Source organism: Lepus europaeus, chromosome Y (assembly GCF_033115175.1).
Source record: "Lepus europaeus isolate LE1 chromosome Y, mLepTim1.pri, whole genome shotgun sequence".
In the NCBI taxonomy this organism is placed as follows: domain Eukaryota; kingdom Metazoa; phylum Chordata; class Mammalia; order Lagomorpha; family Leporidae; genus Lepus; species Lepus europaeus.
The window spans coordinates 3,597,695-3,611,517 of NC_084851.1; the positions used below are offsets into that span (position 1 = coordinate 3,597,695).

At 37.5% G+C, this 13,823-nt stretch overlaps 1 protein-coding gene across 1 annotated transcript in view; it reads left to right on the plus strand.

Annotated features, from left to right (window-relative positions):
- Window positions 1-13,823, plus strand: part of LOC133754013 (probable ubiquitin carboxyl-terminal hydrolase FAF-X) — a gene marked incomplete at its 5' end in the record, with an annotated part of 187,857 nt that overhangs the window by 11,547 nt on the left and 162,487 nt on the right. The window contains 2 exons of the mRNA XM_062184644.1: window positions 10,840-10,985; window positions 11,842-11,921. Coding sequence (XP_062040628.1) covers window positions 10,840-10,985; window positions 11,842-11,921 — 226 coding nt within the window. The remainder of the gene's footprint in view (window positions 1-10,839; window positions 10,986-11,841; window positions 11,922-13,823) is intronic.

A 13,823-nucleotide genomic window follows, 5' to 3' on the forward strand; every position in this document is an offset into this window, starting at 1 on the left:
CAACTGCAGAATCTCTATCTCATAGGGAAACAAATGGAGACTGTGCATCATCTTTATGAAGGAACTGTTAGTCTAAGAAGAAATCAAAAGAGAAAACAAACATTTATGAAAATATTAAAGTTTATAATACATCATATCAAATCTTATGTTATACACAAAAAAAACAGTGTTAAGAGGAAAGTTTAGAGCAAGCTGTGCCTACATGAAAAAATTGGAAAGGTACCAAATAAATGAGCTAGAGGACTAGAAAAACAACAAACTAAACCCAAAATTAGTGAAAGAAAGGAAATAATTAAGATTAGAGAAAAAATAAACAAAATTGAAACAAAAAATACAAAATCAGTGAGAAGAGGGCTGATTTTTCAAAAAATAATCAAAATTCATACACCATTTGTACAACTAAACAAAAAAAGAGGGAGAAGACCAAATAAATAAAATCAGAGATGAGAAATGGAAATTACCAACAGATGCTTTAAGCTATATTCAGGTTTCTGAGCAATCTCCAAAGAATCTTCCATAGGGGCTTTATCAGTTTGCATTCCTACCAACAGTGGATTAGTTTGCCTTTTTTCCCCATATCCTTGCCAGCATCTGTTGATACTTGATTTCTGTATGTAAGCTATACTAGTATATGTGCTGCTGAAGCGAGCACTGTATGTAAGCCATTCTAACCGGGGTGAGGTGAAACCTCATTGTGGTTTTGATTTGCATTTCTCTGATAGCTAGTGATCCTGAACATTTTTTCATGTGCCTGTTGGCCATTTGGATTTCCTCGTTTGAAAAATGTCTGTTGAGGTCCTTGGCCCATCTCTTAAGTGGGTTGTTTGTTTTGTTGTTGTGGAGTTTCTTGATCTCTTTGTAGATTTTGGTTATTAATCCTTTATCAGTTGCTTAGTTTGCAAATATTTTCCCATTCTGTTGGATGCTTCTTCACTTTCCTATTTCTTTTGCCGAACAGAAACTTTTCAATTTTTTGGAATCCCAATTGGTAATTTTAGCTTTGACTGCCTGTGTCTCTGGGGTGTTTTTCCAAGAAGTCTTCGCCTGTGCCTACGTTTTGGAGGGTTTCTTCGATGTTCTCTAAGAATTTGATGGTGCCAGGTTATAGATTTAGATTTTTAACCCCTGTTAAGTGTATTTTTGTGTAAGGTGAAAGGTAGAGGTCTTGCTTCATGCTTCTGCACATGGAAATCCAGTTTTCCCAGCACCATTTATTGAATAGACTGTCCTTGCTCCAGGAGTTTCAGATTCTTGATCAAATATGAGTTGGCTGTAGATGTTTGGGTTGATTTCTGGTGTTTCTATTCTGTTCCATTGGTCTATCCACCTGTTTCTGTACCAGTGCCATGCTGTTTTGATAACAACTGCCCTGTAGTATGTCCTGAAATCTGGTATTGTGATGCCTCCAGTTTGTTTTTGTTGTACAAGATTGCTTTAGCTATTCGAGGTCTCCTGTGTCTCCATATGAATTTCAGCATAATTTTTTCCAGATCTGAGAAGAATGTCTTTGGTATTTTGAATGGTATCACATTGAATCTGTAAGTTGCTTTTCGGAGAATGGACATTTTGATGATATTGATACTTCAAAAGTGAGCATGGAAGATTTTTCCATTTTTTGGTATCCTCTTCTGTTTCTTTCTTTAAGATTTTGTAATTCTCATCGTAGAGATCTTTAACATCCTTGGTTAAGTTTATTCCAAGGTATTTTATTGTTTTTGTAGCTATTGAGAATGGGATTGATTTACCAGTTCTTTCTCAGCTGTGGCATTGCCTGTGTGTACAAAGGCTGTTGATTTTTGTGCACTGATTTTATATCCTGCTACTTTGCCAAACTCTTCTATGAGTTCCAATAGTTTCTTAGTAGAGTTCTGTGGATCCCCTAGATAAGAATCATGTCATCTGCAAAGAGAGATATTTTGACTTCTTCCTTCCCAATTTGTATCCCTTTAATTTCTTTTTCTTGCCTAATGTCTCTGGCTAAACTTCCAGAACTATATTGAATAGCAGTGGTGAGAGTGGGCATCCCTGTCTGGTACCAGGTCTCAGAGGAAATGCTTCCAGCTTTCACTGTTCGATAGGATGCTAGCCATGAGCTATTTATAAATTGCTTTTATTGTTTTGAAGAATGTTCCTTCTATAACCCATTTGCTTAGATTTTTTCATCAAGGAAAAAGGGATAAATCTGACTTGGTCTGGGTAGATGATCTTTCTGATGTGTTGTTGCATTCTATTGGCCAGAATTTTATTGAGGATGTTTGGCTTCTATGTTCACTAGGGATATTGGTCTGTTATTCTCTTTCAATGCTACATCTTCTTCATGTTTAGGAATTAAGGTGATGCTGGCTTCATAGAAAGAATTTGAGAGGATTCCCTCTTTTTTGATTGTTCTGAATAGTTTGAAAGAATTGGAGTTAGTTCTTCTTTAAATGCCTGGTAGAATTCAGCAGTGAATCCATGGGCTTTTCTTTGTTGGAAGGGCCTTTATTACTGATTCAATTTCTGACTCAGTTATGGGTCTGTTTAGGTTTTCTGTGTCTTCATGGTTCAATTTAGATGGGTTGCATGTGTCCAGGAATCTATCCATTTCTGGCATACAACTCTTTGTAGTAATTTCTGATGACTCTTTTTATTTTTGTGGTGTCTGTTGCATTCCCTTTTTTATCTCTGATTTTATTGATTTGGGTCTTTTCTCTTCTTTTTTTAGTTAGTTGGGCCAATGGTGTGTCAATTTTGCTTATTGTTTTTTAGAAACCAACTCTTCTTTTGGCTGATCTTTTGTAATGTTTTTTGGATTCAGTCCTGTTGATTTCTTCTCTAATTTTAATTATTTCTCCTTTCCTACTAGTTTTGGGTCTGGTTTGCTGCGGTTTTTCTAGATCCTTGAGATGACTTGAACACTCATCTATTTGGTGCCTTTCCAATTTCTTGATGTAGGCACCTATGGTTATAAACTTTCCTCTTAACAGTGCTTTGGCTGTATCCCGTAAGTTTTGATATGTTGTGTTGTTATCCTCCTTTACTTCCAGAAACTTTTGATTTCTCTTTTGATTCCTTCTGTGACCCAGTGTTCATTCAGGAGCATGTTGTTCAATCTCCATGTGATTGCATATGCTCTAGGTATTTGTGAGTTGCTAATTTCCATCTTCATTCCACTGTGGTCTGAGAAGCTGCATGGTATGATTCTAATTCTTTTGAATTGCTGAGATTTGCTTTATGGCCTAGTATGTGGTCAGTAGTAGAGTAGGTTCCATGTACTGCTGAGAAGAATGTGTATTCTTTAAGTGTAGGATGAAAAATTCTGTAGATACATCTAGATGCATTTGGGCTATAGTGTCGATTAAATCTGCTGTTTCCTTGTTGATCGTCTGTCTGGTTGATCTGTCTGTTGCTGAAAGTGTTGTATTGAAGTCCCCCAGTACTATTGCCTTGGAGCTAAGTCTCCCTTGAAGTTCCTTAACATATCTTTTAAATAACCCAGTGCCCTATAATTGGGTGCTTATATGTTTATAATTGTTATATCTTCCTGTTGAATTGATCCCTTAATCCTTATACAGTGCCCCTCTTTGTCTCTCTTAACAGCTTTAGTGTTAAAGTTTATTTTGTCTGATATTAAGATGGCTGTGCCAGCTCTTTTTGGTTTCTGTTGTCATGGAATATCTTTTTCCAACCTTTCACTTTCAGTCTGCTTGCATCTTTCCTGGAAAGATGTAAGCAGCAAATAGATGGGTTTTGTTTTTTAATCTATTCAGCCAGCCTGTGTCTTTTAACTGGACAGTCAGTGTGACTATTGATAAGTAGTGACTTTGCTCTGATATTTTTCCAAAGATATTTCTAATATATGCTTTGAGCTTCCTGAGATCTTTAGCTGTGAGGTTTCCTTCCTTTATCTTCTTTCCTATTGGTGACCGTGTTTTTGTGTTTCTGTGTGTAACACATCTTTAAGCATCGTTTGCAGGGCTGGATGAGTGGCGACAAATTCTTTCAATTTCTGTTTGCTGTGAAAGGTCTTTATTTCACCTTCATTCACAAATGAGAGCTTTGCAGGATATAACATTCTGGGCTGGCAGTTTTTCTCTCTTAGTCCCTGGGCTGTATCTCGCCATTCCCTCCTAGCCAGTTGGTTTCTGATGAGAAGTCTGCTGTGAGTCTGATTGGAGATCCTCTGAGAGTAACCTGGCGTTTCTCTCTTGCACATTTTAGAATCTTTTCTTTATGTTTCACTGTGGTGAGTTTGATTACAACGTGTTGTGGTGGGGATCTCTTTTGGTCATGTTTATTGGGGGTTCTGTGTGCTTCTTTTCCCTTCTCCAAACCCAGGAAGTTTTCTGTTAGTATCTCGCTGAAAAGGCCTTCTAGCCGTTTCTCTCTCTCCATGCCTTCAGGAACTCCTAGAACCTGAACGTTGGGTTTTTAAATAGTATCCTGCAGATTCCCAACAATATTTTTTAGATTTCTAATTTCCTCTTCTTTTCTTTGGTTTGACTGCATACTTTCCTGGGCTCTGTCTTCTAAGTCCGATATTCTCTCTTCTGCCTCACTGATTCTGTTTTTAAGGCTCTCAAATGTGTTATTCGTTTGTTTTATTGATTTCCTCATTTCATTTTAATTCTTCCTTAAGATTTCATTTGCACAAGAGATATTTTCTGTCCTGTCCTGCATTTGGATTTCTGTAGTTCATGCATTTGTTTTTGAGAACTTCTAAATGTTCTTATCATAATTTTTTTGAATTCCGTATTTTTGCATTTCTTCTATCTCATCATCTTCATAGTCTTGTATTGGAGTGTCATGTTCATTTGGAACCATCACGATGTCTTCCTTGTTCTTTTTTCCTCAGTTTTTGTATTTGTTGTTTGGTATTGTGGAGATATTCTTTGGTTTCTTCTTCTTCTTTTTTTTTTTTTTACCCCACTGTGGTGGTTTCTCTTGTTATACTATGACTCTAGATTAAGTGGACTGCCTACTTTTGGTGACTCTCTAGAGGCTTGTGATGGGTGTGACCAGAGAGCTCTATTCAGTTAAGGGTGTGCCAAAGATGACACACTCAGGTTTAGTGTAGTAAATCTCTCTCCCTCTTTTTTTTTTTCTTATTCAGAAGGGAAGTAATTCCGCCAGCTGAGCTCTTCTCCTTGATGGCAATCTGCCTGAACGCTAGCCCCAGTGGGTATAATATTTGTCTGCTCTGTCCCAAGGACCACACAAAGGATCTGTGCAGTCCTCAGTGTAAGCTCAGATTCCCCTGAAATGTCTCTCACTGGATAGCCAAGGTTATCGAGTTTGTGGCGTCTCCCACCGAGACTACTCACATCTCAGCCACACCGTGAGTTCTCCCACACACCCTTAATTTTCTTTTTATCATAGTCCCGGTTCATAAGCTCCACACATTCATTAGGTTTTAGTATCCTGTTATTATTCCCAACCACAGTAAGTTTTTCTTTTTGGCTGAGGGTGGGCACAGCCCCAAGCTGGCGCAGCTGTTATGTATGTCCAAAATGGCGCCTGCTCTGTTGTCTCACATGCCTTTGTAAGGTGTGTGGAGAGAGAGAATCGTGTATGTACCATCCCTTTTGTTTTTTTTTTTTTCTCTCCTCTAGTTAGGCTGGTATACTTTCCTTCACAGGGCTTCAAGCCTCATTCCCACTAGGCTCTTCCTGCTGCTTTTCCAGCAGTGTCTCAGGCTACTGCAGTTTCACCTCACCTCTCTTTACAGCACTGGTGTGGAGGAGAAGATTCTCAGCAGGTGGGCTCCCAAGCCATGGGACCTCCACGTAGGTCCACCGTGTCCCTCTAGTTCTAGAAGAGTTCCCTCTGCAGTTTTTTTTTTTTTTTTCCCTAACTCTTCCCTGAGACTTCACTATCTCCACTTTTATTAAACTATCTTTTCCTGGACTATCAGTGAGCTCCCTCCCTATTCTGCCATCTTGGAGTCACCTATGATATTTCAATTGGGATCACATTGAATCTGTAAATTGCTTTCAATAGTATGCACATTTTGATGATACTGATTCTTCCAACCCATGAACATGGAACATTTTCTGATTTTTTTGAGTCTTCTCTTTTATTATTTAATGTTTTGTAATTCTCACCATAGAGATCTTTTGACATGGTTGGTTAAATTTATTCCAAGATATTTTAATTTTTTTTTGTAGCTATTGTGGATGGATTTGATTATAGAAGTTCTTTCTTGGCCGGCGCCGTGGCTCAATAAGCTAATCCTCCACCTAGCGGCGCCGGCACACCGGGTTCTAGTACCAGTTGGGGAGCCAGAACCTGTCCCGGTTGCCCCTCTTCCAGGCCAGCTCTCTGCTGTGGCCAGGGAGTGCAGTGGAGGATGGCCCAAGTACTTGGGGCCCTGCACCCCATGGGAGACCAGAATGAGCACCTGGCTCCTGCCATCGGAACAGCGCGGTGCGCCGCCCACAGTGCACCCTCCGTGGCGGCCATTGGAGGGTGAACCAATGGCAAAAGGAAGACCTTTCTCTCTGTCTCTCTCTCTCTCTCGCTGTCCACTCTGCCTGTCAAAAAATTAAAAAAAAAAAAATTAAAAAAAAAGAAGTTCTTTCTCGATCTCTGCGTGTGAGATCCCAGTGAAAAGAACGGGTCCATCAAAGAAGGAGGTACCTTTCTCTGAAGGGAGGAGAGAACTTCCACTTTGACTATGACCCTGTCGGAATAAGATTGAAGTCGGCGAACCCTAAAGGCTTCCATAACCTTGGCAACTCATGACTAGAGCCTAGGGAGATTACTGACGCCATGAACAAGAGTGTCAAATTGTTAAGTCAGCAACAGGAGTCACTGTGTATTTATGTCTCACGTGGGATCTGTCCTTAATGTGTTGTCCAATGTGAAGTGATGCTATAACTAGTACTAAAACAGTATTTTTACACTTTGTGTTTCTGTGTGGGTGCAAACTGATGAAATCTTTACTCATGTATACTGAGTCGATCTTCTGTATATAAAGATAATTGAAAATGAAAAAAAAAAACCTGGTGTTAAATTGGAAATTGCATAGAAATTAATTAATTTTTAAAAAATATCATGTAGGATCTCTGTCATTAATGTGCTGTACATTGTTATTTAATGCTATAACCAGTACTCCAACAGTATTTTTTCACTTTGTGTTGCTATGGGTAGCAAACTGTTGAAATCTTTACTTAATATATACTGAACTGATCTGTATATAAAGAGAATTGAAAATGAATCTTGATGTGAATGGAAGGGGAGAGGGAGTGGGAAAGGGGAGGGTTGTTGGTGGGAGGGAAGTTGTGTGGGGGGGAGCCACTGTAATCCATAAGCTGTACTTTGGAAATTTATATTCATTAAATAAAAGTTAAAAAAAAAGTTCTTTCTCAACCATCCATCATCTGTGTATACAAAGACTAGGAATTTTTGTGTGTTATTTTTATATCTTGCCCTTATTCAAACTCTTTCATAAATTACCCATAGTTTATTAGTTGTCTTTGGGATCTCTAGCAAATAGAATGATGTCATCTGCAACTAGGGATAGTTTGACTTCCTTCCTCCCAATTTGTATCCCTTTGATTTTTTTTTTCTTGCTTAATGGCTCTTGACAAAATTCTGTTACTGTTTTCAATATCAATGATGAGAAAAACATACTTCTCAGATTGCAGATCTCAGTGGGAATGCTTCCAACTTTTCCCCATTCAGTAAGATGCTGGCTGTGAGTTTGTCATAAATTGCATTGATCATGTTGAGGAATGTTTCTTCTATATGCAGTCTGCTTGATGTTTTCATCATGAAAGGATGTTTTATTTTATCTGATCCTTTCCATGTAACTATTGAGGTAACCATATGGTTTTTGTTCTCCAGTTTATTAATATGTGTGACATTTATTGACTTGTGAATGTTGAACCATCCTTGCATTTCATAGATAGATCTCACTTGGTCTGGGTAAATGATCTTTCTGATATGTTGTTGGATTCGATTGGCTAGTGTGTTGTTGGGGATTTTTGCGTCAATGTTCATCAGGTAAATGTAGTTCTCTTTCTCTGTTGTTATGTTTCTCTATTTGGGAATTAAGGTGATGCTAGCTTTATATAAGGAGTTTAGGAGGTTTCCTTCCCTCTCTTTCAATTGTTTTGAGTAAATTGAGTAGAATAGGAGTTAGTTCTTTAAATGTCTGGTAGAATTCAGCAGTGAAGCTATGTGGTCCTGGGCTTCTCTTTCTGGGAAGGGTCTTTATTTCTGATTCAATTTCCATCTTAGTTTTTGGTCTGTTTAAGTTTGCTGTGTTTTCATGGCTCAATTTTGGTAGATTGTATGTGTCCAGAAATCAGTTTCTTCTAGGTTTTCCAATTTGTTGATGTACTGTTATTTTTTAGTGATTCTTTATGATTCTTTTAATTGCTGCAGTATCTGTTGTCATGTTTCCTTTTTCCTTCTTCATCTGTGATTTTGATTTTGGCCTTCATCCTCCCTTTCTTGGTCAGTTGAGCCAATAGTGTATCATTTTTGCTTATTTATTTATTTATTTATTTATTTATTTATTTATTTATTTTTTCATAAAATCAGCTCTTTGTTTCACTGATCTTTTATATTTTTTCTTCAATTTTATTTATTTACTCTCTAATTGTAATTATTTCTTTTCTTCCACTAATTGTGAGTTTGGTTATTGTTATTTTTAGGCCCTTGAAATGCATTGATAACTCATTTACTTGATGGTTTTCCAGTTCTTGATGTAGGCACCATTGCTATAAACTTCCATGTTAACAGTGCTTTTGCTGTATCCTGTGTTTTGATACAGAGGCCTATTTTCTAGCATCTGGCCCTCTCCATAGACCTGTTTGTATTCAGGATATAGCAGTTCCAGAAGAAAGTTCAAGAAAGGAAAGAGATGATGATATGCTACCTTGTGTGACCTCTGAAGTAACATGTTGCTGTTTAACCAATATCCAATGTTAAAATGATTTGCCTATATTCATGTAAGAGGATTAGAGTACAAGGGGAAAATACCAGTAGGTAATCTTTGACTCAGTCTAGAAATAATAGAAAATATTGATCAGTTTTACTCTCCATGTGTGTATACATGTGTGTGTATATTTGTAAATACCTACCTTTTTGTATGTTTATATATACAGATATGCATACAGTGTTGATCCCCAATGTTTATAGAATTGTGGTTATCTTATTACGGATTCCCTTATAAGGATATAGTTTATTATAGAACATTTGAACTCCAGTAACTGCTTGCCAGTTTTTGTGGCTGCTATCCATTTTAGTTCTTTTTTAGTTAGGTTCTTTTTCCCTTTATCTAAAAGGTAGAGAAATAGAAACAGAGAAATTTTCTATCAACTGAATCATTCCCCTCAAATGCTTTTAAGAGCTAAAAGCTGGACCAAGCTGAAGTCAGGAGCCAGGAGCTTTTTAATACCAGTCTCCGCCATGGCTGAGAGATCCAAATGGGTGAGCCATCCGTCGTCTGCTGCCTTCCAGGGTATACTTGATTAGGAAGCTATATGACAAGCAGAGAAGCTAAAGCGGTAATTTTAACCTGAGGCTCCAACTGCCAATTCTTCTATGTTTTTGAATCCTAAGAAGACTGTGCTGTAATAAACCAGTACAGTTGTGATTTGTTTGTATTTGTCCATATTCCTTTATTTCATAATCTTTCCTAAATAATTTTTGTTTCCCTTCAGTGCTATTTGCTTCTTGCCTTTTGGAAGCTATGATTCAGATTTTGATCTTTTCCACCAGTAACATTTGAACATTCAAAGTATATATCCTGTAGGGAAATAAAATATTTGATTTCCTGGTGAAATACAAGACCTAGTTTTCTCTGGCAGGTTCAGAATTTACCAAACCAAACTCTTAGTTATTATTAAGAGATGAAATTTTGTGAGCTGGCATTGTTGCTAAGTGGGTAAAGCCACCACCTACAGTGCCAGCGTCCTCATGAGTGCCAGTTAGAGTCCTGGCTGCACTACTTCTGCCCCAGCAGCCTGATAGCGTGCCTGGGAAAGCAGTAGAAGATGGCCTAAGTGCCTGGGGCCCTGTACCCATGTGGGAGACCTGGCATAAGCTCTGGGCTCCTAGCTTTAGATCTTCCCAGCTTCAGCTTTTGTGGCTATTTGGTGAGTGAACCAGCAGTTGGAAAATCTGTCTGTTTCTCTGTAGCTACCTTTCAAATAAATAAATAAATACATCTTAAAAAAAAGTAAGATGCAGTGTTTTTAGAATTTGAAATCTACATTAAGTAATAAAGTAAGAAATAAAATCCTCATAGTACATACTTACAAGCTACAGTAAAATCTTTTGATAAATAAAGCCAGGTTGGGAAAGACACTGGAATAAACTCCATTAGATGCATGTGAAGGTGGGACTATGTTGCTAACTTTTTAGACTATACTATACTATTATATTTAGTGGTGGCCTTTAAAAGAAATTACTTATCCTGTTGACTTAGTGTTTTATTTTTAGGATCTTGTATTAAGATAGTTTATCTTAAACATTTGTAATTAAAAAGCTTAATTATGATTGTATTTATGTTAGCAGTAAATGTTATGAAAACAGGTATCCTCTACTTTTACTTTTAAATATCAGTGCAGTACTTTGGAACCATTAATAAACATTTTAAAAGTTATTTAATGTTTGCAAAATTTTTCTGAAGGTGAATTCCCTGAGAAACAAAATGATAAGAATTCTATCAATTTTACCGAATAAAATTCCATTTTATTATATGGGCAATTGAAAATTTATATTTTCCTTAATCTGTACTGCCATCTGAATTGCTAAATATAGTATACATGTTGTACAAATTTAAGGCTGGGATATTTAACTTTTATTTGAGAAATTTAAGGCTGGAATATTTAACTTTTCTTTGAGACTTCATCACCTGATTCCTCCAATGAGAATTCCCCAGCAGTGCCCCCAGATGAACAGGGTCAGGGTGATGCCCCACCGCAACATGAAGATGAGGAACCTGCATTTCCACATACTGACCTGGCAAAGTTGGATGACATGATCAACAGGTATGGTTTTTAATTTGTTTTGTTAATGAATATAATGAGCTAGAAAAAATGAGTAGATTGGCATTTCAGGAAAAACGTCCCACTGTCTTCATTTTTTTTTTTTTTTTTTTTTGACAGGCAGAGTGGATAGTGAGAGAGAGAGAGACAGAGAGGAAGGTCTTCCTTTTTGCCGTTGGTTCACCCTCCAATGGCCGCTGCGGCCAGCACATCTCGCTGATCCGAAGCCAGGAGCCAGGTGCTTCTCCTGGTCTCCCTTGTGGGTGCAGGGCCCAAGGACTTGGGCCATCCTCCACTGCCTTCCCGGGCCATAGCAGAGAGCTGGCCTGGAAGAGGGGCAACCGGGATAGAGTCCGGCGCCCCAACCGGGACTAGAACCCGGTGTGCCGGCGCCGCAAGGCGGAGGATTAGCCTGTTAAGCCACGGCGCCGGCCCAATATTGGAATGTTTTTAACATTTAACTTGAAGACTAGGCCTGACATAATCTTTAGGGAAAGTTGATAAATATCATGTATTATAAGATGAGTTGGAGAAGAATTCAGGAATTTATCTCTTCAAATCTTTTACTTTGTTTCTTACTGATCTGAACCTAAAAGTTTATTTTCCTGCTAACAAACTCAGGCCTTGAAACCTTTTCAGTGAATTCTCTGCCATTACTTTATTTTATTTCACAGTGTCATAAAAATTCTTTGTTATAGATATCACAGATGTCTCTTAAGATGACAGATGTTTTACCAACTTAAAATATTTGTGATGAATATAATAAAGTCATATTTATTCACTTTTCTATAATAAAATGATAATACTTTATAGTGTTCAACCAATAGGCAATTTTTTTTTATTTTATAATAATTCCTAGGCCTCGATGGGTGGTTCCTGTTTTACCAAAAGGAGAATTAGAAGTGCTTTTGGAAGCTGCCATTGATCTCAGTAAAAAAGGTTAAGTTTTGTTGTATGTGTCATAATATGTACTGCTGTAAATGTTTGCTGTTCTCAGAGGCTTTGCTTTAAAATTCTTTTTTTCTCATCTGCAGTATGTCACTGAACCTTATGGTAAGGCTTCTTGTATGTGTTTACACACACATGCACACATGTAAACACACCAGTACTCAGTTTAGGTTTATAGAAATCTTCAGTCAGCCTTTAAGGATATATAAATATTGTGTGGGAAGACTTCAGTAAGTTCATGGAAAGTGAATTAAAGAATATTGATTTTGTTGCAAAAATTGTTTCAAAAGCATGCATAGGTTTTTCTTCATATCACATGCTATTTCCATGAAATTCTTGATGACCCCTCCTATTCATATTTCTAACAGAAAATATTGTCATCAGATTTTTAAAAGTCTTGTTAATCAGATATTACAATGTATTTTTAAAATCTGTTAGGTGAAGTGGTAAGGTATTAAGGACTGTTATCAGGTTTAAAAAGTCACATAGTGGATAACTGACTTCCCATATATTTGATGATTTTTTTTTTTCAATTTGACCATTTGAAAAGTATGTTCATTTGCAAATAGTTAACTGAAGTTAAACTTGTTATTTGATTTATTTACTGATATACTGCTGTTCAAAGACAATTTGCTAGTTACAGAAATATGATTTTTGTCAGTGGTAATTACTATTACACTAAAATTGCTGTGCATGTTCAATCTAGCTAGGTTTCATGTAGGGCTTCATTTTCACTATAGAGAAACTTTTTATTCTCTTTGTGTTGGAAATAGTTGATTGATGAAGTCTTTAAGATTTATTTGTTTGAGAGGCAGTTACAGACAGTGAGGAATAAATGAAGAGAGAGGTCTTCCTTCTGCTGGTTCACTCCCCAGTTGGCCGCAATGTGGATTAATACTTAATGTTATTTGAAGAAGTGATCGCTGTAACAAATCTATTTCTACAGTCATTCAAAAGTAAAAACTTACATTAAAATAGATCTTTTTTCTTTTTCTTTCCTTTTTTTTTTGAGATTTATTTATTTGAGAGACAGAGAGAGAGAGAGAGATCTTCCATCTGCTGGTTTACTGTCCAGATGGCCACAGTGGCTGGAGTTGGGCCATTTGGAAGCCAGGAGCCACAGGCTTCTTTTGGGTCTTCAAAGTGGATATAGGGGCCCAAGGACTTGGGCCGTCTTCTTTCTCAGGCCATAACAGAGACCTAGATTGGAAATGGAGCAGCCAGTACTTGAACCAGTGCTCATGTAGGATGCTGGTACTGCAGGCAGTGGCTTTACCTGCTACATCAGAGCATCGGCCCCAGAATGGGCCCAGAATTACTTTTAAGATAAGCTATTGTTGTTCTGTTTTCTATTTTTTTAAGTCCTTGAAAGAACAAAGTATAATAGATTTTCTTCTCTGCACCATTCAATAGAGACTTGAAATTTGGTCATCACAGGTACATTACCTGTGAATATCTTTGCTATATTGTTAAAACTACATGTTGCTTTATCTAGTTCTTTGACAAGTATTGTAATTTCATTGTCTTACAGTCATTTAGAATTTATTGCTTTATTACGGATTTCACTAAAAGAACCCAGCCAGGGAGCTAGTGCTGTGGCATACTAGGCTAAGCTTCTGCCTACAGCACCAGCGTCCCATATGAGCACTGGTTCGTGTCCCAACTGCTCCACTTCCGATCCAGCTTTCTGGTATGGCCTGGGAAAACAGTGGAAGATGGCCCAAGTGGTTGGGCCATGTATCATCTTGGGAGACCTGGAAGAAGCTCCTGGCTTTGGGTTGGTCCAGGTCTGACCATTACAGCCATTTGGTTTGAGAAGTGAACCAGTGGATGGAAGAACCTTCTCTCTATCTCTCCCTCTCTGTCTACCCCTCAAATAAATAAATAAATCTT